The sequence below is a fragment of the Camelina sativa genome, chromosome 17 (assembly GCF_000633955.1).
Source record: "Camelina sativa cultivar DH55 chromosome 17, Cs, whole genome shotgun sequence".
Taxonomy (NCBI): Eukaryota; Viridiplantae; Streptophyta; class Magnoliopsida; order Brassicales; family Brassicaceae; genus Camelina; species Camelina sativa.
The window spans coordinates 4,848,032-4,870,987 of NC_025701.1; the positions used below are offsets into that span (position 1 = coordinate 4,848,032).

Here is a 22,956-nt window from a genome sequence, read left to right on the forward strand (position 1 = left end):
ACATCAATAGGACTCAGCTTTACAAGCGCTTGCATTGTCACATTTCTAGGAAGATTTGACACAGAGATTGCAAAGTCTTTAACTTCACTGGATGGACTCAACGCCTTTATTGGCGTGGTCGGTTGCTTTACCAATGACTCTGTTCTGGCGCCGCTAGATGTTTTACACCGCGGACTAGCCTTTTCCTTCATTTCATCATTGCTGATCTCTAGCCTCTCGTTCAACCCCTTAATCAGTCCATCTAATGCAGCTATCACCTTTTCCACTGTAACCAAAGAGATTGTGTTACAAACAACTTTTATGATGAGCAAGAGTGAACATTAATCATAGGAGTTTGGAATGCTTTTACCAAGTCGATCGGACATATTCTTCCTAATGCTACTGTTCCTATACTTTGATTTGACAATCCATTCGTGGTCGTCCATCCATGAATCTCCAATTGATATCAAAGCGTTGTAAAAATTGTTAAGCAACTGTTTGCAAAATACAAAAAAAAAAAAAATCACAATTGTGGTCAGAGCTTAACTTCAATGAGTCTCAGAGACAATTTCGTTATTATTGTATGAGATAAAACCTTATCGACTTCTGCACGTCTCATATCCAGGATTTGCGAGCTCGTAACGATCTCAGGACAAAGCCTATGGATATCGTTCATCGTACGCATCACCATCTAGCAATAGCCGCCAAAAAAAAAAAAAACAACAACAAATCAATTAAATCATTCATATTATACAAATCAAGTGGTGGTTTTCACCAAGCTAAGGGATCGTTTTTCACTGGATTTGCCTATTTGACAACTGCTTATGAACTTGGGACACCTTTTTTTTTTTTTGTAATTGATACGAGACGAGATATAGCTAGCTATTTTCATTTTTGTTAATGGAAAATTTACATATTTAATGGAAAATATATATAAGAGCTAGGAAATTAGGTCAAAGTTATGATTATCTGAAATAGGAAAAAAAAACGTACGGAAGGGGCAAACGTACATTGATTATAGAGAGATAACCGGTAAGAGGAGGGAGATCAATGATTGTTCTAAATGTGATTATCTTTTTTCGAAGCTCAACCATGAGAATGAAATTGCCTGTCCATTTGTTTGATCCGCAGCTCGAACTCGATACCTTTGTCGCTTCTCTATGAGCATGATTCTTGATTTCTTCCGCCGACGAAGCAACACGTCTTGAAGTTTTTTGGCTCACGAACGGAGGAGGTCTAGGAGACTTGATCGATGGTGATGATGAAGAAACCAAACAAGGTTTAACCTCCTGCTGTTCGGTCTTGCTCCTTCTAATTAGTGATGTTTGCCTTTTAACAGGCTGTAACAAAGTTGATAACAGATAGCATATAAATAAGAAACCAACAGAGAGATATCAAAAAACAAGCTTCGATTAATTGCGTTACCTCAACTTTACAGGTTTTCACACTCATCAGCGGAGAAAACGAGAGAAGACTGGAAGTGTTTTGTTGGTATACTTTGCTTTGTAATAATTACATAGACTTAATTTGAGTGTTGTGATAAAAAGTGTGAAGCTAAGTGTGTTTATTTAACGCTAACGCTCCACACACATAGTGAATCTTATCACTTATTGAATCGCGCCACGTGGTATCTATGGATAGATTTTCTTAATATTTTTTTCCCGAAATGGAAGTTGAAGTTTTGGCTTCTGAAGGGATCCTAAAAATAGATGAATTGAGTAAGTAATATAGGTAAATAGAGGAATTCTGAAAAGATAATAAGAATCCCAATTTCTATGATTTCTTTTCTTTTTTAGACTGAAATTTATGATTTCCTTTGACTTAGTTCTACGGCAGTAAGATCATGAACCTTGGACAAACATGTGGCAGAAGCTAAATACTTTTTGTAAATTTTCTTATTTTCTACTATGTTTATAAATATGTAGTATTAATTATTTTGTTTGACTCGAAATTATAAAAGTATGATAACCAAAAAACAAAGTGTAACGCTTTTTTTCTTTCACAATGTACCAAGACGTTCCTTATCTTTTATTTTTCCTCAAATGTAACAAATTCCTAATCAATACTGGGAAAGATGACAAAAAGGAAAAAAGATGACAAAAAAATACTATAATATATGTACTTTTTAATACTGAATGTAAAATATTTCATTTGGTGGCTGAATGGGTAAAAGATATCTCTAAGATAAGAAATGTTAATACTTAATACAGAGTAAGTATGGTATGGTGTAAGGATGAATACATTTTATAAGAAATGGAATATTGTGATCATAGCTGCATCATGTTCTATCTTACCCATAGGAGAGGTACATTATGTATCATATTTATGGCTTTTATTTGACCAACGGGGGCAGAGATCCTAATGATTTTAAGTTTAAGAAAAAAAATCTACGGTTATTAATGATTTATATATATGAAAAATGGAGGATTAGCAAAAAAAATCCAAAACAAATGTGAGCCAAACTTGCTAGACTGCTATAGTCTCTTTGAGATGGCAAAATCGCCAAAAATTATCCATGATACACTTTTTTCTCCGACCGTAGGTTCTTGTATGCGAAACTTCGCATATTCCATATGGTACCTTCCTAGTTAAAAAAGGGCATTCCAAGAAATAGATCTTTTGCAGTAGAGTTAAAGACTTAAAGTTCTGAAGTTCGAAATAAGCTACTTTAATAGTATATTCGATGTTCTAGTTACTACTTTTTGGTGCAAAAAAAAAATATATATATAGTCTTTGGAGCTACCTGTTTGGATTTCAATATATTGATATTGCACCAAAAACTATTTATTTTTCATTTAAACATTATCTTTAAGTGTGAAAGTTTTTTCTTTGATCATTATGATCATCACATAGAATTTAACATATAACTCACATACAAATTTCTCTCTTACAATCCTTTTTTTCTTCCTATCCCGTGTTTGACAAGTTAACGCAACGAAACCCAAAATCTTTCAAAAATACTCAAAATTAGATTACTAAATCATCTTATTAATGGTTGACTTGCTTCTCTACCGCGACGGCGGAGGAGGAACTCCGCTGAGAAATGCCGAGAAAAAGGCGAGAGAGCTGCTTGGTTTGAAGCAAGGCACCGCATGTCCAGCTCCTCTGAACGTAGCGAACGTTAGGCCTTCGTATTCTTGAAGCCACCCACTTACCTGTTGTAGCATGCATCATCAAGAAACTTAACCGGTCTAATCATACACTCAAGTTAAGAATTTACATAACAAGTTACGTAGATCCAAGGATACCTGTTTCTCATGGTACCATGGCCTCCAAGCTGTCTTGATGGGTAATTCGAGTGCGCTTAAACTATACCGAGTGGCAAGTACAGGAACTCTTCCGTCAGTGTCACCACTGAGCCATCACAAAAGGAAACCAAAAACCAACGGCTTAAAAAAATTGGAGGATAATAAAACTTAGCTTTCTTGCAAATTGTTACTAATTAATCAACCAAAGTATACTAGAAGCAGCTATAGTGTATAGTGGTTATTTGCATAGGATACAGCCGTAGTGTGCACTCTACTACTCTGTTTTTATTTAGTTTCAATGGTTTTAAGTGAATTTTACCTGTAAACCCATATTCTTAATCCTCCGGCGATGNCCGCCGACGAAGCAACACGTCTTGAAGTTTTTTGGCTCACGAACGGAGGAGGTCTAGGAGACTTGANACCAGTCCAATTATTAAAGATCTCCATGCTGAAATCTCAGAAAACCAAATAGTATTCAGACAAGTTCTTGAGATTAACTCCATAAAAGAAACTATATATAACACNCTAATTAGTGATGTTTGCCTTTTAACAGGCTGTAACAAAGTTGATAACAGATAGCATATAAATAAGAAACCAACAGAGAGATATCAAAAAACAAGCTTCGATTAATTGCGTTACCTCAACTTTACAGGTTTTCACACTCATCAGCGGAGAAAACGAGAGAAGACTGGAAGTGTTTTGTTGGTATACTTTGCTTTGTAATAATTACATAGACTTAATTTGAGTGTTGTGATAAAAAGTGTGAAGCTAAGTGTGTTTATTTAACGCTAACGCTCCACACACATAGTGAATCTTATCACTTATTGAATCGCGCCACGTGGTATCTATGGATAGATTTTCTTAATATTTTTTTCCCGAAATGGAAGTTGAAGTTTTGGCTTCTGAAGGGATCCTAAAAATAGATGAATTGAGTAAGTAATATAGGTAAATAGAGGAATTCTGAAAAGATAATAAGAATCCCAATTTCTATGATTTCTTTTCTTTTTTAGACTGAAATTTATGATTTCCTTTGACTTAGTTCTACGGCAGTAAGATCATGAACCTTGGACAAACATGTGGCAGAAGCTAAATACTTTTTGTAAATTTTCTTATTTTCTACTATGTTTATAAATATGTAGTATTAATTATTTTGTTTGACTCGAAATTATAAAAGTATGATAACCAAAAAACAAAGTGTAACGCTTTTTTTCTTTCACAATGTACCAAGACGTTCCTTATCTTTTATTTTTCCTCAAATGTAACAAATTCCTAATCAATACTGGGAAAGATGACAAAAAGGAAAAAAGATGACAAAAAAATACTATAATATATGTACTTTTTAATACTGAATGTAAAATATTTCATTTGGTGGCTGAATGGGTAAAAGATATCTCTAAGATAAGAAATGTTAATACTTAATACAGAGTAAGTATGGTATGGTGTAAGGATGAATACATTTTATAAGAAATGGAATATTGTGATCATAGCTGCATCATGTTCTATCTTACCCATAGGAGAGGTACATTATGTATCATATTTATGGCTTTTATTTGACCAACGGGGGCAGAGATCCTAATGATTTTAAGTTTAAGAAAAAAAATCTACGGTTATTAATGATTTATATATATGAAAAATGGAGGATTAGCAAAAAAAATCCAAAACAAATGTGAGCCAAACTTGCTAGACTGCTATAGTCTCTTTGAGATGGCAAAATCGCCAAAAATTATCCATGATACACTTTTTTCTCCGACCGTAGGTTCTTGTATGCGAAACTTCGCATATTCCATATGGTACCTTCCTAGTTAAAAAAGGGCATTCCAAGAAATAGATCTTTTGCAGTAGAGTTAAAGACTTAAAGTTCTGAAGTTCGAAATAAGCTACTTTAATAGTATATTCGATGTTCTAGTTACTACTTTTTGGTGCAAAAAAAAAATATATATATAGTCTTTGGAGCTACCTGTTTGGATTTCAATATATTGATATTGCACCAAAAACTATTTATTTTTCATTTAAACATTATCTTTAAGTGTGAAAGTTTTTTCTTTGATCATTATGATCATCACATAGAATTTAACATATAACTCACATACAAATTTCTCTCTTACAATCCTTTTTTTCTTCCTATCCCGTGTTTGACAAGTTAACGCAACGAAACCCAAAATCTTTCAAAAATACTCAAAATTAGATTACTAAATCATCTTATTAATGGTTGACTTGCTTCTCTACCGCGACGGCGGAGGAGGAACTCCGCTGAGAAATGCCGAGAAAAAGGCGAGAGAGCTGCTTGGTTTGAAGCAAGGCACCGCATGTCCAGCTCCTCTGAACGTAGCGAACGTTAGGCCTTCGTATTCTTGAAGCCACCCACTTACCTGTTGTAGCATGCATCATCAAGAAACTTAACCGGTCTAATCATACACTCAAGTTAAGAATTTACATAACAAGTTACGTAGATCCAAGGATACCTGTTTCTCATGGTACCATGGCCTCCAAGCTGTCTTGATGGGTAATTCGAGTGCGCTTAAACTATACCGAGTGGCAAGTACAGGAACTCTTCCGTCAGTGTCACCACTGAGCCATCACAAAAGGAAACCAAAAACCAACGGCTTAAAAAAATTGGAGGATAATAAAACTTAGCTTTCTTGCAAATTGTTACTAATTAATCAACCAAAGTATACTAGAAGCAGCTATAGTGTATAGTGGTTATTTGCATAGGATACAGCCGTAGTGTGCACTCTACTACTCTGTTTTTATTTAGTTTCAATGGTTTTAAGTGAATTTTACCTGTAAACCCATATTCTTAATCCTCCGGCGATGAGTTTCTCGTAAATAGGCAAAACCGATGGTTTTGAACCAGTCCAATTATTAAAGATCTCCATGCTGAAATCTCAGAAAACCAAATAGTATTCAGACAAGTTCTTGAGATTAACTCCATAAAAGAAACTATATATAACACATAAGAATCTTGGGAAGAGTACTTGCAAATGCTCCAGTTCTTGAGATTAACTCCATCACTCGCATGAAGAGACTTCTGAACATCTGCTCTGTTGTAAAATACTCTCGCGTAATCATCTAAGCATGGATCATATCCACCCATGAGCCTCGGTGGCATCTAAGGCATCCGAACAAAAAAAAAACATTTATACTAAGTATCAAAGTGACTTAATTATAGTTTTCTATAATAAATTTTAAGGATCATATGTTACACACACACGTACCCTCTTAGAGCTAATGTGGGAATTCGTTTTGAATAGCGCTGAATCAAAGTAAGAAGATCGTGCAGANATCTATGGATAGATTTTCTTAATATTTTTTTCCCGAAATGGAAGTTGAAGTTTTGGCTTCTGAAGGGATCCTAAAAATAGATGAATTGAGTAAGTAATATAGGTAAATAGAGGAATTCTGAAAAGATAATAAGAATCCCAATTTCTATGATTTCTTTTCTTTTTTAGACTGAAATTTATGATTTCCTTTGACTTAGTTCTACGGCAGTAAGATCATGAACCTTGGACAAACATGTGGCAGAAGCTAAATACTTTTTGTAAATTTTCTTATTTTCTACTATGTTTATAAATATGTAGTATTAATTATTTTGTTTGACTCGAAATTATAAAAGTATGATAACCAAAAAACAAAGTGTAACGCTTTTTTTCTTTCACAATGTACCAAGACGTTCCTTATCTTTTATTTTTCCTCAAATGTAACAAATTCCTAATCAATACTGGGAAAGATGACAAAAAGGAAAAAAGATGACAAAAAAATACTATAATATATGTACTTTTTAATACTGAATGTAAAATATTTCATTTGGTGGCTGAATGGGTAAAAGATATCTCTAAGATAAGAAATGTTAATACTTAATACAGAGTAAGTATGGTATGGTGTAAGGATGAATACATTTTATAAGAAATGGAATATTGTGATCATAGCTGCATCATGTTCTATCTTACCCATAGGAGAGGTACATTATGTATCATATTTATGGCTTTTATTTGACCAACGGGGGCAGAGATCCTAATGATTTTAAGTTTAAGAAAAAAAATCTACGGTTATTAATGATTTATATATATGAAAAATGGAGGATTAGCAAAAAAAATCCAAAACAAATGTGAGCCAAACTTGCTAGACTGCTATAGTCTCTTTGAGATGGCAAAATCGCCAAAAATTATCCATGATACACTTTTTTCTCCGACCGTAGGTTCTTGTATGCGAAACTTCGCATATTCCATATGGTACCTTCCTAGTTAAAAAAGGGCATTCCAAGAAATAGATCTTTTGCAGTAGAGTTAAAGACTTAAAGTTCTGAAGTTCGAAATAAGCTACTTTAATAGTATATTCGATGTTCTAGTTACTACTTTTTGGTGCAAAAAAAAAATATATATATAGTCTTTGGAGCTACCTGTTTGGATTTCAATATATTGATATTGCACCAAAAACTATTTATTTTTCATTTAAACATTATCTTTAAGTGTGAAAGTTTTTTCTTTGATCATTATGATCATCACATAGAATTTAACATATAACTCACATACAAATTTCTCTCTTACAATCCTTTTTTTCTTCCTATCCCGTGTTTGACAAGTTAACGCAACGAAACCCAAAATCTTTCAAAAATACTCAAAATTAGATTACTAAATCATCTTATTAATGGTTGACTTGCTTCTCTACCGCGACGGCGGAGGAGGAACTCCGCTGAGAAATGCCGAGAAAAAGGCGAGAGAGCTGCTTGGTTTGAAGCAAGGCACCGCATGTCCAGCTCCTCTGAACGTAGCGAACGTTAGGCCTTCGTATTCTTGAAGCCACCCACTTACCTGTTGTAGCATGCATCATCAAGAAACTTAACCGGTCTAATCATACACTCAAGTTAAGAATTTACATAACAAGTTACGTAGATCCAAGGATACCTGTTTCTCATGGTACCATGGCCTCCAAGCTGTCTTGATGGGTAATTCGAGTGCGCTTAAACTATACCGAGTGGCAAGTACAGGAACTCTTCCGTCAGTGTCACCACTGAGCCATCACAAAAGGAAACCAAAAACCAACGGCTTAAAAAAATTGGAGGATAATAAAACTTAGCTTTCTTGCAAATTGTTACTAATTAATCAACCAAAGTATACTAGAAGCAGCTATAGTGTATAGTGGTTATTTGCATAGGATACAGCCGTAGTGTGCACTCTACTACTCTGTTTTTATTTAGTTTCAATGGTTTTAAGTGAATTTTACCTGTAAACCCATATTCTTAATCCTCCGGCGATGAGTTTCTCGTAAATAGGCAAAACCGATGGTTTTGAACCAGTCCAATTATTAAAGATCTCCATGCTGAAATCTCAGAAAACCAAATAGTATTCAGACAAGTTCTTGAGATTAACTCCATAAAAGAAACTATATATAACACATAAGAATCTTGGGAAGAGTACTTGCAAATGCTCCAGTTCTTGAGATTAACTCCATCACTCGCATGAAGAGACTTCTGAACATCTGCTCTGTTGTAAAATACTCTCGCGTAATCATCTAAGCATGGATCATATCCACCCATGAGCCTCGGTGGCATCTAAGGCATCCGAACAAAAAAAAAACATTTATACTAAGTATCAAAGTGACTTAATTATAGTTTTCTATAATAAATTTTAAGGATCATATGTTACACACACACGTACCCTCTTAGAGCTAATGCGGGAATTCGTTTTGAATAGCGCTGAATCAAAGTAAGAAGATCGTGCAGAATCTCCAATGCAAACTGAGGTATAGATGCTATAGATATCTATCTCATGGTACTGCTTGAGAACTTCCGCTACGGCCTCATTGCACTCATCGTTGCTCCAAGTATTGTCGCTGCTGAAATTGCATGTCCTGGTTATGATCCTATGCGTCTCGTCCGATATCACTGCGTGGCTCCATGCGTAATCCACCCAACCTCTCCAATCTTCTGCATCTGATGTCTCCGGATTCCCCAACTATATAGCAAAAAGGTGCACTAGGTCGTCTAAGCCCAATTTTATACTAATCACAAGACTTGCAACGATCATGCAAAGTTTATAGTAAAAGCATGATAATATTAAAATACAATCTTGGTTTATTTTGTTGGATATTTTTGGGTTAAAGATCACTAAGATTTACNTGAATACATTTTATAAGAAATGGAATATTGTGATCATAGCTGCATCATGTTCTATCTTACCCATAGGAGAGGTACATTATGTATCATATTTATGGCTTTTATTTGACCAACGGGGGCAGAGATCCTAATGATTTTAAGTTTAAGAAAAAAAATCTACGGTTATTAATGATTTATATATATGAAAAATGGAGGATTAGCAAAAAAAATCCAAAACAAATGTGAGCCAAACTTGCTAGACTGCTATAGTCTCTTTGAGATGGCAAAATCGCCAAAAATTATCCATGATACACTTTTTTCTCCGACCGTAGGTTCTTGTATGCGAAACTTCGCATATTCCATATGGTACCTTCCTAGTTAAAAAAGGGCATTCCAAGAAATAGATCTTTTGCAGTAGAGTTAAAGACTTAAAGTTCTGAAGTTCGAAATAAGCTACTTTAATAGTATATTCGATGTTCTAGTTACTACTTTTTGGTGCAAAAAAAAAATATATATATAGTCTTTGGAGCTACCTGTTTGGATTTCAATATATTGATATTGCACCAAAAACTATTTATTTTTCATTTAAACATTATCTTTAAGTGTGAAAGTTTTTTCTTTGATCATTATGATCATCACATAGAATTTAACATATAACTCACATACAAATTTCTCTCTTACAATCCTTTTTTTCTTCCTATCCCGTGTTTGACAAGTTAACGCAACGAAACCCAAAATCTTTCAAAAATACTCAAAATTAGATTACTAAATCATCTTATTAATGGTTGACTTGCTTCTCTACCGCGACGGCGGAGGAGGAACTCCGCTGAGAAATGCCGAGAAAAAGGCGAGAGAGCTGCTTGGTTTGAAGCAAGGCACCGCATGTCCAGCTCCTCTGAACGTAGCGAACGTTAGGCCTTCGTATTCTTGAAGCCACCCACTTACCTGTTGTAGCATGCATCATCAAGAAACTTAACCGGTCTAATCATACACTCAAGTTAAGAATTTACATAACAAGTTACGTAGATCCAAGGATACCTGTTTCTCATGGTACCATGGCCTCCAAGCTGTCTTGATGGGTAATTCGAGTGCGCTTAAACTATACCGAGTGGCAAGTACAGGAACTCTTCCGTCAGTGTCACCACTGAGCCATCACAAAAGGAAACCAAAAACCAACGGCTTAAAAAAATTGGAGGATAATAAAACTTAGCTTTCTTGCAAATTGTTACTAATTAATCAACCAAAGTATACTAGAAGCAGCTATAGTGTATAGTGGTTATTTGCATAGGATACAGCCGTAGTGTGCACTCTACTACTCTGTTTTTATTTAGTTTCAATGGTTTTAAGTGAATTTTACCTGTAAACCCATATTCTTAATCCTCCGGCGATGAGTTTCTCGTAAATAGGCAAAACCGATGGTTTTGAACCAGTCCAATTATTAAAGATCTCCATGCTGAAATCTCAGAAAACCAAATAGTATTCAGACAAGTTCTTGAGATTAACTCCATAAAAGAAACTATATATAACACATAAGAATCTTGGGAAGAGTACTTGCAAATGCTCCAGTTCTTGAGATTAACTCCATCACTCGCATGAAGAGACTTCTGAACATCTGCTCTGTTGTAAAATACTCTCGCGTAATCATCTAAGCATGGATCATATCCACCCATGAGCCTCGGTGGCATCTAAGGCATCCGAACAAAAAAAAAACATTTATACTAAGTATCAAAGTGACTTAATTATAGTTTTCTATAATAAATTTTAAGGATCATATGTTACACACACACGTACCCTCTTAGAGCTAATGCGGGAATTCGTTTTGAATAGCGCTGAATCAAAGTAAGAAGATCGTGCAGAATCTCCAATGCAAACTGAGGTATAGATGCTATAGATATCTATCTCATGGTACTGCTTGAGAACTTCCGCTACGGCCTCATTGCACTCATCGTTGCTCCAAGTATTGTCGCTGCTGAAATTGCATGTCCTGGTTATGATCCTATGCGTCTCGTCCGATATCACTGCGTGGCTCCATGCGTAATCCACCCAACCTCTCCAATCTTCTGCATCTGATGTCTCCGGATTCCCCAACTATATAGCAAAAAGGTGCACTAGGTCGTCTAAGCCCAATTTTATACTAATCACAAGACTTGCAACGATCATGCAAAGTTTATAGTAAAAGCATGATAATATTAAAATACAATCTTGGTTTATTTTGTTGGATATTTTTGGGTTAAAGATCACTAAGATTTACACGTACCAAAATACCCTTAAGATTGATGTGAAGCGATGAACCATTCTTCTTGTTATTGTTATCGTACACAACTTCTGCTAGCTCGGGTACGTACTTTCCTGCAACAAAATAATAATAATAATAATTCGCCATGAAAATACGTTACAAGAAATATAAAAAAATAAAAAAAAGGGCTTGCAATGTCTCATTCTATAGACAAATTAATACTAAATGATACAAAGGATTTATTATGAGTTACCTGCATAACTTTCACCGGCGATATAGAAGGTACTTTCTTTGTGTTCTGGGAATTTCTCGAACCAGTTGCAAAGAAAAGTGTATGCGTCTCTTGCTGATAGAAAAGAGAATAAAGCATATAGTTTATGTTGTGACGTACATACGTACTATATATTTTAAATCTATTCCTAGCTCGTCGTCTAATTAAGGACAAAGACTACAGATAATATATATGTATGTATTATAATAAGAATGGACTTGTAAAAAGATAANGCAGTAGAGTTAAAGACTTAAAGTTCTGAAGTTCGAAATAAGCTACTTTAATAGTATATTCGATGTTCTAGTTACTACTTTTTGGTGCAAAAAAAAAATATATATATAGTCTTTGGAGCTACCTGTTTGGATTTCAATATATTGATATTGCACCAAAAACTATTTATTTTTCATTTAAACATTATCTTTAAGTGTGAAAGTTTTTTCTTTGATCATTATGATCATCACATAGAATTTAACATATAACTCACATACAAATTTCTCTCTTACAATCCTTTTTTTCTTCCTATCCCGTGTTTGACAAGTTAACGCAACGAAACCCAAAATCTTTCAAAAATACTCAAAATTAGATTACTAAATCATCTTATTAATGGTTGACTTGCTTCTCTACCGCGACGGCGGAGGAGGAACTCCGCTGAGAAATGCCGAGAAAAAGGCGAGAGAGCTGCTTGGTTTGAAGCAAGGCACCGCATGTCCAGCTCCTCTGAACGTAGCGAACGTTAGGCCTTCGTATTCTTGAAGCCACCCACTTACCTGTTGTAGCATGCATCATCAAGAAACTTAACCGGTCTAATCATACACTCAAGTTAAGAATTTACATAACAAGTTACGTAGATCCAAGGATACCTGTTTCTCATGGTACCATGGCCTCCAAGCTGTCTTGATGGGTAATTCGAGTGCGCTTAAACTATACCGAGTGGCAAGTACAGGAACTCTTCCGTCAGTGTCACCACTGAGCCATCACAAAAGGAAACCAAAAACCAACGGCTTAAAAAAATTGGAGGATAATAAAACTTAGCTTTCTTGCAAATTGTTACTAATTAATCAACCAAAGTATACTAGAAGCAGCTATAGTGTATAGTGGTTATTTGCATAGGATACAGCCGTAGTGTGCACTCTACTACTCTGTTTTTATTTAGTTTCAATGGTTTTAAGTGAATTTTACCTGTAAACCCATATTCTTAATCCTCCGGCGATGAGTTTCTCGTAAATAGGCAAAACCGATGGTTTTGAACCAGTCCAATTATTAAAGATCTCCATGCTGAAATCTCAGAAAACCAAATAGTATTCAGACAAGTTCTTGAGATTAACTCCATAAAAGAAACTATATATAACACATAAGAATCTTGGGAAGAGTACTTGCAAATGCTCCAGTTCTTGAGATTAACTCCATCACTCGCATGAAGAGACTTCTGAACATCTGCTCTGTTGTAAAATACTCTCGCGTAATCATCTAAGCATGGATCATATCCACCCATGAGCCTCGGTGGCATCTAAGGCATCCGAACAAAAAAAAAACATTTATACTAAGTATCAAAGTGACTTAATTATAGTTTTCTATAATAAATTTTAAGGATCATATGTTACACACACACGTACCCTCTTAGAGCTAATGTGGGAATTCGTTTTGAATAGCGCTGAATCAAAGTAAGAAGATCGTGCAGAATCTCCAATGCAAACTGAGGTATAGATGCTATAGATATCTATCTCATGGTACTGCTTGAGAACTTCCGCTACGGCCTCATTGCACTCATCGTTGCTCCAAGTATTGTCGCTGCTGAAATTGCATGTCCTGGTTATGATCCTATGCGTCTCGTCCGATATCACTGCGTGGCTCCATGCGTAATCCACCCAACCTCTCCAATCTTCTGCATCTGATGTCTCCGGATTCCCCAACTATATAGCAAAAAGGTGCACTAGGTCGTCTAAGCCCAATTTTATACTAATCACAAGACTTGCAACGATCATGCAAAGTTTATAGTAAAAGCATGATAATATTAAAATACAATCTTGGTTTATTTTGTTGGATATTTTTGGGTTAAAGATCACTAAGATTTACACGTACCAAAATACCCTTAAGATTGATGTGAAGCGATGAACCATTCTTCTTGTTATTGTTATCGTACACAACTTCTGCTAGCTCGGGTACGTACTTTCCTGCAACAAAATAATAATAATAATAATTCGCCATGAAAATACGTTACAAGAAATATAAAAAAATAAAAAAAAGGGCTTGCAATGTCTCATTCTATAGACAAATTAATACTAAATGATACAAAGGATTTATTATGAGTTACCTGCATAACTTTCACCGGCGATATAGAAGGTACTTTCTTTGTGTTCTGGGAATTTCTCGAACCAGTTGCAAAGAAAAGTGTATGCGTCTCTTGCTGATAGAAAAGAGAATAAAGCATATAGTTTATGTTGTGACGTACATACGTACTATATATTTTAAATCTATTCCTAGCTCGTCGTCTAATTAAGGACAAAGACTACAGATAATATATATGTATGTATTATAATAAGAATGGACTTGTAAAAAGATAAGAAAAAATAATAATGGACCTACCTGTAAAGTCATCTCCAAGTTTTTGATAATCGCTACTTGTGTTTGAATACGAAAAGCCAACACCGACGGGAGATTCTAAAAACAGCATGTTGGCCTCTGCATCAGCAAATCAACCTTTTTACATCATTTAATGTCATTTTCATTTTTTACATTTAAATATTTGATATTGTGATGCTAAGAAAACTATATAAAAACCAAAACATAAAAAACAAAAAGCTTACCTTTATTCCATGCGTATGGATTAAAGTTAAGTCCGTTTCCGTTGGTGTCCACGAGAAAAGGACCAATTTCTTGTGTTGCCCCATATCCCACAGAAGAACAACCTGGACCTATATATATACATATAACATTATATTCTAAATGTGTTCTTTCATGAGACAACATCAAAAGTATAAAAAAATCACACTAGCTAGGTTGTATTGTAAGAGCTTTGATTAGTTTAAACATTGGAAGGAAAAAAAATTGTCGTGAAAATAAATATGCGGAACAGTGAACGACAGAGTGACAAAAGTATAGCTAAATTAACTTCCTTTATATTTAATGTTGGTATGAAGAAATAGCAAAACGGATAAACATAAATATGTAACTGATAAAAAAATATGTAGAATCACATGTTATCAATCAGAATGAAATGAGGGAGAATATATAGTTGCTGATGCATGCATGAGTATAAATCAAAAGAATATTGAGTTACCTCCATTAAGCCAGAGGACTAGAGGTTTCTCTTTGGGGAGATCCATGGCCTCAAAGAACCAGTAAAACATAGCTCTTCCGTTGGATTCATCGACAGGGACATAACCGGCATAATGTCTGAAACTCACATCAGGCTGTCCAGGTAAATTTGTCACTAAATCTTGCTCGTTGGCCAACAAGCTCCTCTTAGGGCTATCAAACCGGTGTTGTCTAGTGCATAAAACCGCCGGTGCTAACATTAAAAGGGTCGTAAGACACAAACAAGTTAATATATTAGATATTTTCTCGGTGTGATAATCCATTAGAAGTATAAGTTGTGAAGAATAATATCAAGAATTGTAGAGGTGATAAGAAAGATCTAAGACTTGGGTGTCTATTTATAAGCTAAGATCATGTGATTTTTGTTTGCCTTTCTTAAAAAATAATAATAGTTAAAAATTAAAAGTTATATAAGTGGATATGAAAGAATACTCTTATGTGGCGATTGGTGGCTTTAATTTTTGTTCAGTTGGTCGAATAATTCCATCTTAAAAACTAAGATCTATTGGGACAAATTAAAGAGAATTCGTATACTTGACTAATATAGAGTGGATGAAGCACTTTCTTTTCGATGGGTTTGAACCACGTCATGGCCAAAAGTAATGTAAATTTAATTAATTTAAAATCCTATTAACCTAATAAGAAATTTGGCGGATTAAGAGACCCCACAATAGCATAAGCTCTGCTTAACTAGTGAGGAAATATATAATTAGGAAAACTGAAATATGTAATGCACATATACTTTAATTAAGGTTCCATACGTATAATTCAGAAGTCAATGAAGAGTATTTATAGATTTTGCAATATCAAACCATTTTAGGAGTGATATGTCTACCAAACCAATTTAGGAGTGATAGGTGTAGACTGTCCGATTACTTTCTTTTATAGTTACTCTTCTGATCAAATATTTTGTTCGAAGCTCACTCATATTAGATCAAATTTTATCAGCTCGATCAATTGGTTTTAAATGGATTGTTTTATATTACCAAAACAGGGTTTGGTATGTCTAAGCCCAAGTCAAATCCCTATTAGTATGATATTGTCTGTTTTGAGTCGAGATGGCAAAGCCCGCACGGATTTCTTATTGGGTTCATTCCCAAAAAATTTCATATTAAATAAGATTGGACTTGACTTATATAATAAGATACTTATTTTCTAATCTTCCAATGTGGGAGATTGATTTGTATCCAACAATATGGTATAGCATAAAACGAACGACAAGTATTGGATCTACAAGTCCAATATTATCCAGCTGCTAATTGTACGTTTAAAAAAAATTGGATTATAGATTCAAAATTTCGAATGATTTATGTAAAAGCTCACTCGTAATACTTGTTATGCACATGGTGTCTTTAATAATGTATCGCCCACTAAAACCGAAGTCAAATATGTATGTACTTATAATAGTAGCTGTGTGGGTTTGTAATAGATCCACATTTATTAGGCTTCTACGCAATAACTTAACAACCAATAGTGTATCGACCAATATTATTTTGAATTATTTATCGAATATTGAAATAATATTATGAAAATAATGAAATAATACTTGAGCTGTAGGTTTGCTTAGTAGTGAAAAAGCTATATATAAAAGAGATTATTCTAATTCTATATATCAAACTAGTCATGCATAATTAATGTTTTTCTGCTCTAATATTTAAATTGAGTCAGCTTTGCTGCACTAAAATCATATGTCTAGAAGAATATTACAACTTACGATATGATACATGCAAAATTTGTTTTTAAAAATTACTTTAGTGATAGTATGTTGCATCAATTTTGCAGAACATATGAATAAAGATTACAAGATCAAGTTTTTACGAACCAGTATATCATTATCAAAATTCATGAAGCTGACGAATAATTCTCACCACTATCGCTAACGTCATAGACTCGTAGGTTATATATGATGCGGATATTCCTATAAAAAAAAAGAGAGACATGTCACGTTGAAACATCTTCGAGCAAGGACTGACTGTTGAGTGTTGAGAGAAAGGCAAATGGAGTATATATTCCAAATTGATGGTTCCCCTTAATTTTAATTTTAATTGTATTGATATTTTTCTATGAATATATGTAAAAAAGGAGTTAAATAAATTCATGGGAACCTCATCATTAGCAAAGTCGAATGATGTAGTTTTGTGGCGAACCTTATGCGTTGGGATTCTTGAATTCAATTCGATGTACAAATCGTTTAAAGATATGAGGATATAGCTAAATTAATTAAATGGTGAAGAGATCTAAATCATCTAGAAAATAAATCAAAAATATTGGACCTTTTTGTTCACCACTATATATGATAGTTTACGAGAGGAATTGAACCATGGAGTCTCTAAGAACTTTTTAGCACACAATCCACTATACCACTACACATGGAAGAAATTAGATAATTTTATAATTGATCGTATTGGTCAAAACTAACTTGAACTTTTAACTGAGTTATACACTTGACCTTTCTATAGTTCACTTATTAGCTTGATAATCGTAAGTATGCATAATACTAACTTTTTCCTTAATTATTGCAGAGTTAAAATCGACAGCTGTAAGTCTCAGCAATAGATAGTTTATATAATACATGTTCAGATCGAAGATTAGAGAAAAACTAATAAGCAAAACGAAAGTATTTTGTTGAATGGTTATGACATGGAATCCAACTTTCTTTGATGAGAAATGAGAGGGAAATCATGTCTGGATTATATATGTTACGTTTCGTAATGGATATACATAGTTTTTTTTGCATTTATTATTATTTTTTTTTTTGTCTTTTTGTTGGGAAGGTAATGTCTAATTGTCTATGTATTTAAAAAGAAAGTCTTAATGTATAAGAATGAGACATATAGTGTAAGAAGAATTACATGTTCATTGAACATTAGTTTATTTATGTTTATATCAAGAAATTATTCATGAATAACTTTCTGCTTGCATATGCGAATATAGAGCATTTGCAAGAGAGATTTAATTTTGGGGCTTCATTTGGTTGATATATAAAAATGAACACAATAGTGAACCATGTCTTATTTTCATTTTTATATGTTTACTTAATCTTTATTAGATAATAAAGTATACTATTGTCATATTTTTATAACACAATAGTGCACATCGAAATATATGAAGATTTCAAAATTTATCCATGCAATTCCGTTTGTTTTTTTTTTTGGTCAAAATGTAATTCCGTTGGCTAATTACATCTTACTCAGCCACTTTGGTTAGGAGTGTATTCAATTTAATATTCAACAGATAATGGGTGTTTTTTTTTTTTTGAACGAAAAGATAACGGCGTATCCAAATTGATATTTTAAGTGATTTGTGTAAAATTTACAAATTTTTATTCAATCATGAATTTTAAAAAATCTCATGAAATCCACTTTTATTGAACTATTGATTTAAAAAACTACCTTAAAATCTAATGTTGGATTTGGATTTGAGAAATTTTAAAGGATTCTGGAATATTTGAAAAAAAAAAATTTGTGACAAATACATAAATCCAAATCTCATGGTTTTAGGTAAGATTTAAAAGAATTTTACAATAGATCATATTAGCTTCCATAAAATCATCAAAATTATATAAAATCCCATAAGATATCAAATCAAGTTGATATGATTTATTTTAAAATTCTTTCAATCTCATCTGAAATTATGAGATTTGGATTCATGTATTTTTAACTAAAGAAATTCTCATACATCCTCCAGAATCTCTTATAATTATTCAAATCTAAATCTATAAATTATTTTGAATAACAATATATTTCATTACACTTTTGAAAATTCATGATTGAAACATATAATTTGTAAATTTTACATAAATTAGTTAAAATGTCAAGTTGAATATACCCTCTTAATATCTAAGTTCTAACAGAGTACATAACCCATAAATTTATCGCCAAAATTATATATTATCTGAATATATATATATATATATATATATATATATATATATATATTTGTCTGAATAATCCAAATATTATTTTGTTATGGAATGACTCAATTAATTATATAAATAAATGGATTCGTAATCTCCAATTATAAATAGTCTATTAATCTTTCCTACTTGGATCCGTTGAATTGGTGAATGGCCACTAGCCGAGAGGTTATATTTTTGTACTATATAATAGGAAGCTAATGATTCATCTAATCACCTTCTAATAGTTGTATTGCCATTTCAAATTTTAGGTAATTAATTTATATTTTATATCTCTTAACTCAAAATAGAAGATTTAAAAATGTTTGTGTTCATATGGGGACCCCTTAACTGTTAAACCAGAGTCCATACGTTCATATTGGCCAATGGATGTCCACTTATATGATTCTCATAACTATGGATACCCACTTAACTATGAATATCATTTAAATGTGCAATTGTAATAACCTAATTGGCCAAAAGATCTGAGGGATATGTTTCTAGACAAATTATGAATCGGTCAATGTATTCTTTAATTATTTAGGATAATGACAATCCGCAATAGGACACGCGTTGAGATACTACTGATGGATCATTTGATAAGGAAAAATCAAGAAAACGATTAAGGAGTAAATCTTTCACCATCCAATTAGAGATCCCATAACCAATCTCCTACTAGTTGATGACTTATAAGACTCGTTCTTAACTACCTTAAGAGATAGTTTTGGTTTTGTAAATCACTAGGCTAGCTTCGCCTAAGTAAGATAGATTGATTCTTATCAGGATTACTTCGTGGAGAACTGGTAGAGAATGCTTTGGAAAAAATAATTTTGTCAGGTGGGACGTACAAAATTTTTGAAATTACGATATGTTTTAATTGACTTTTGAAAGTACTATACTACAAATGTTTTTTAAAAAAAAAATCTCTAAATAAGTATTATTTTCTTGATTCATGTTATCAGAAAAAAAAAATAATCAGATTCGTTTTCTATGGAGTTTTACTGGTATAGACATTAAGATAAAGAACATAAACTAGTCACAAGTTTGTCGATAGATTCCTTTTATTGAAAGAGCAAAAAACAAAGATTAGCTATTGACAACGCGGGACATAAGCAGAGACGACATGAGATAATTAATGCTAATGTTGTATAATAATGCGCACTAAAAGAGAGAAGATGAAATGTTTGATCGTCACTATTATAGATAGAAGGTATAGGTTCCACCTTTTACAATGAGTACTTGAAGGATTATAAGAGCATATGGAATCTAAACAACATACTGCTAGTCTACTAGAGACATGCCCTAAGAGTTTTAAATTCCCATCGATTTGACCCAACTAGAAATTCTTAGGTTCTATGCTACATTCCTTAGCCATTTCTATGACATAACCCGGATTTATTGCATTACATTATTCGTCCATATATATTGAAATTCTTAGGTTCTATATATTCGTATTCTCTTACTCATCACATTTGTCATGTTATGTTTATCAGAGTCGAGTGCTCGAAAAAAGTTGAGCGACAAACTGTTTAGGAAAAAAAGAAAACTATTTCTATTAGGTTTAGTTTATTAGTACACGCCGAATCACCTAAGGTGTTACCATAAATTTTAGAACAATACCAACTGTCACATTCAGACTCGGCTGTCCACATATCCAATCGAAACTCGTGAAGTTTTAAGTTTCTATACGCTAATGCGTGAGTCATGCACTCCATGCATGCAGAGAAACAGAGTGTTTTTTTTGGGGTCAACAAACAAAGATATTTACAAAACACGTATTGAGAGATAACTTTGCACGATCAGATGAGTTGTCATGTGACAACACCATTGGACGAGACATGGATTAGATGAATTCCAACTTCACTAGGGATGGTCAAAGTATTACAAGAAATCTCACTTTTTACCGGTGATTCTTATCCACCCAAAGATTGAAAGTGCGCATAAACATAAGTTTCATTTGAAAGCTTTTTTGACTATATCCACTCTAGCTCCCACAAACAAATTTTTTTTTTATAGGTTATGGAATCTTTTTTTGTTCTTTGGGTGTAAATTAAGCACTTTGTTCGTTTGCAAATATATTAGTTGACAAGAAAATACATAAAAAAAATTGAAGCTTTAAAAAATATCTATCAACCCTAACTATTCTTTTATCAACCTATGATCATTGATCAATATATCTATATGTATATTCGAGTTTATCTAACACTGTTATTGATTTAGTTACTATAACAATAGTAGTTGTAACTTGTACGTAGTGTTGCTTTTCACTATCCAATACTTTACTCTTAGTTGGGGCAAAAAAGTATAAACAGTGTTGTAGATTCAGAGAAGAATCGTCGTTCTCCTCTCCTTCTCCTTCTCCGCATATCGTAATGACATGTTAGTTTCATTAACGCGCTTGAAGTGTGCTATGCGTGTGTTGCACACGCGTTTGTACGGAGCCCTGATGTTGATTAAGACACTTCGTCGTCTTCAGTCTTTTTCCCTTTGTCGCAGCACACAGTCTGAAACTTATCGTTGTTGGGCTTTATTGTTTTATTGCAGGCCCAACTTGTTTTGCTCTTCGAAGCCCAATTTACATTTTTTTTCCCTTTCCTCAGTTGATGTTTCGAGACCAACAAAAAAAAATAGAACTTTTTGACCTTTTCCAAAAGCAAACGACAGTGAGTAAAAAAACGTCGTAAACATTCTCATCAAAAACCACCAACAAGAACACAAAATCTCTGAAAGGAAAACACTAATCTCTCTTTCCTCGATGTCTGATCAGCAGCTAGAAACAACAGAGATCAACTTCTGGGGAGAGACTTCAGAAGAAGACTACTTCAACCACAAAGGCATCATCGGCTCCAAATCTTTCTTCACTTCCCCTCGAGGTCTCAACCTCTTCACTCGTTCATGGCTTCCCTCTGCCTCTTCTCCGCCACGTGGTCTCATCTTCATGGTCCACGGCTACGGCAATGACGTCAGCTGGACGTTCCAGTCCACTCCCATCTTTCTCGCTCAGATGGGTTTCGCTTGCTTTGCTCTCGACATCGAAGGTCATGGCAGATCTGACGGTGTCCGCGCCTATGTTCCTTCCGTAGATCTAGTCGTCGATGACATCATCTCTTTCTTCATTTCGATTAAGCAGAACCCTAAGTATCATGGCTTGCCTCGGTTTCTCTTTGGAGAATCAATGGGCGGAGCGATTTGCCTTTTGATCCATTTCGCTGATCCGTTAGGGTTCGATGGAGCGGTTCTTGTTGCTCCCATGTGCAAAATCTCTGACAAGGTGAGACCTAAATGGCCGATTGATCAGTTTCTGATTATGATCTCCAGATTCTTGCCGACCTGGGCTATTGTTCCGACGGAAGATCTGTTAGAGAAATCCATCAAAGTGGAAGAGAAGAAACCAATTGCCAAGAGGAATCCGATGAGGTACGGTGAGAAACCGAGGTTAGGTACAGTGATGGAACTGCTTAGGGTTACTGATTACTTAGGGAAGAAGCTAAAAGATGTGAGCATTCCCTTCATTGTTGTGCACGGAAGTGCAGATGTTGTTACTGATCCTGAAGTGAGCAGAGAGCTGTACGAAGATGCTAAGAGCAAAGACAAGACATTGAAGATCTACCAAGGGATGATGCATTCCATGTTGTTCGGTGAACCCGATGACAACATTGACATTGTTCGCAAGGATATTGTTAGTTGGTTGAATGATAGATGTGGTGGAGACAAAACCAATGTTTGATGGAACTCATTGTCATTGTTGCTGTAATGCTTGTATAGTCATATTTTATCATGAAACGGTATTTGGGTAAGACTAGACATTATGTATAGATCAATCTCATTGTTCTTACAGAGTTTTCTTATAATGCCCAATTTCATTCTATATACAAAGCAAAGCTACCTTTTTTCTATTTCCATGTTTGCACAAACCTGTAG

At 34.0% G+C, this 22,956-nt stretch overlaps 5 protein-coding genes, 1 long non-coding RNA gene and 1 pseudogene across 7 annotated transcripts in view; 1 reads left to right on the plus strand and 6 right to left on the minus strand.

The window, feature by feature from the left end:
- LOC104755335 (uncharacterized protein At4g04980-like) overlaps window positions 1-1,500 on the minus strand; it is a 5,102-nt gene extending 3,602 nt beyond the window's left edge. The window contains exons 1-4 of one of the 2 annotated variants that reach the window (XM_010477692.1): window positions 1,405-1,500; window positions 990-1,319; window positions 575-670; window positions 350-473 (exon numbers count right to left, since the gene is read on the minus strand). In XM_010477692.1, coding sequence (XP_010475994.1) covers window positions 350-473; window positions 575-670; window positions 990-1,319; window positions 1,405-1,431 — 577 coding nt within the window. In that variant the 5' untranslated portion in view covers window positions 1,432-1,500. The remainder of the gene's footprint in view (window positions 1-349; window positions 474-574; window positions 671-989; window positions 1,320-1,404) is intronic. The other variant, XM_010477690.1, reaches the window with a different exon arrangement.
- On the minus strand, window positions 2,756-3,579 carry LOC104755334. Its single transcript, XR_762208.2, has 3 exons — window positions 3,547-3,579; window positions 3,228-3,333; window positions 2,756-3,134 (listed from the first exon to the last, which is right to left on the minus strand). It is a non-coding gene; the product is annotated as an uncharacterized LOC104755334 (long non-coding RNA).
- Window positions 5,222-6,502, minus strand: LOC104755339 (serine carboxypeptidase-like 31). The gene is made up of 5 exons (XM_010477694.2): window positions 6,443-6,502; window positions 6,203-6,336; window positions 6,009-6,104; window positions 5,690-5,795; window positions 5,222-5,596 (listed from the first exon to the last, which is right to left on the minus strand). The coding sequence occupies exons 2-5, from the start codon at window positions 6,334-6,336 to the stop codon at window positions 5,450-5,452; spliced, it is 483 nt and encodes a 160-aa protein (XP_010475996.1). The 5' UTR covers window positions 6,443-6,502; the 3' UTR covers window positions 5,222-5,449.
- On the minus strand, window positions 7,661-9,265 carry LOC104759166 (annotated as a pseudogene).
- LOC104759167 (serine carboxypeptidase-like 31) lies at window positions 9,894-12,274 on the minus strand. The gene is made up of 8 exons (XM_010482125.2): window positions 12,239-12,274; window positions 11,808-11,952; window positions 11,576-11,667; window positions 11,110-11,406; window positions 10,870-11,003; window positions 10,676-10,771; window positions 10,357-10,462; window positions 9,894-10,263 (listed from the first exon to the last, which is right to left on the minus strand). The coding sequence occupies exons 1-8, from the start codon at window positions 12,272-12,274 to the stop codon at window positions 10,117-10,119; spliced, it is 1,053 nt and encodes a 350-aa protein (XP_010480427.1). The 3' UTR covers window positions 9,894-10,116.
- LOC104755340 (serine carboxypeptidase-like 31) lies at window positions 12,226-15,453 on the minus strand. Its single transcript, XM_010477695.2, has 10 exons — window positions 15,103-15,453; window positions 14,630-14,737; window positions 14,409-14,504; window positions 14,137-14,229; window positions 13,905-13,996; window positions 13,439-13,735; window positions 13,199-13,332; window positions 13,005-13,100; window positions 12,686-12,791; window positions 12,226-12,592 (listed from the first exon to the last, which is right to left on the minus strand). Exons 1-10 carry the CDS (start codon window positions 15,401-15,403, stop codon window positions 12,446-12,448), a joined length of 1,470 nt encoding a protein of 489 aa, XP_010475997.1. The 5' UTR covers window positions 15,404-15,453; the 3' UTR covers window positions 12,226-12,445.
- On the plus strand, window positions 21,681-22,931 carry LOC104755341 (caffeoylshikimate esterase-like). The gene has a single exon (XM_010477697.2). It carries the CDS (start codon window positions 21,791-21,793, stop codon window positions 22,760-22,762), a length of 972 nt encoding a protein of 323 aa, XP_010475999.1. The 5' UTR covers window positions 21,681-21,790; the 3' UTR covers window positions 22,763-22,931.

Bases quoted from the DNA above. Each gene is read 5' to 3' on its own strand.
- LOC104755339 (XM_010477694.2), bottom strand. From the start codon at position 6,336: ATGCCACCGAGGCTCATGGGTGGATATGATCCATGCTTAGATGATTAC. The intron at 6,105-6,202 runs GTACTCTTCCCA...CTGAGATTTCAG, and splicing joins AAGAACTGGAGCATTTGCAA to CATGGAGATCTTTAATAATT. The intron at 5,597-5,689 runs GTATCCTTGGAT...ATGCTACAACAG, and splicing joins CATGGTACCATGAGAAACAG to GTAAGTGGGTGGCTTCAAGA.
- LOC104759167 (XM_010482125.2), bottom strand. From the start codon at position 12,274: ATGATCAAAGAAAAAACTTTCACACTTAAAGATAAT. The intron at 11,407-11,575 runs GTACGTGTAAAT...TTTGCTATATAG, and splicing joins TCAATCTTAAGGGTATTTTG to TTGGGGAATCCGGAGACATC. The intron at 10,264-10,356 runs GTATCCTTGGAT...ATGCTACAACAG, and splicing joins CATGGTACCATGAGAAACAG to GTAAGTGGGTGGCTTCAAGA.
- LOC104755340 (XM_010477695.2), bottom strand. From the start codon at position 15,403: ATGGATTATCACACCGAGAAAATATCTAATATATTAACTTGTTTGTGT. The intron at 14,738-15,102 runs GTAACTCAATAT...GTATATATATAG, and splicing joins AGTCCTCTGGCTTAATGGAG to GTCCAGGTTGTTCTTCTGTG. The intron at 14,230-14,408 runs GTAGGTCCATTA...CTTTTCTATCAG, and splicing joins ACTTGGAGATGACTTTACAG to CAAGAGACGCATACACTTTT.
- LOC104755341 (XM_010477697.2), top strand. From the start codon at position 21,791: ATGTCTGATCAGCAGCTAGAAACAACAGAGATCAACTTCTGGGGAGAG.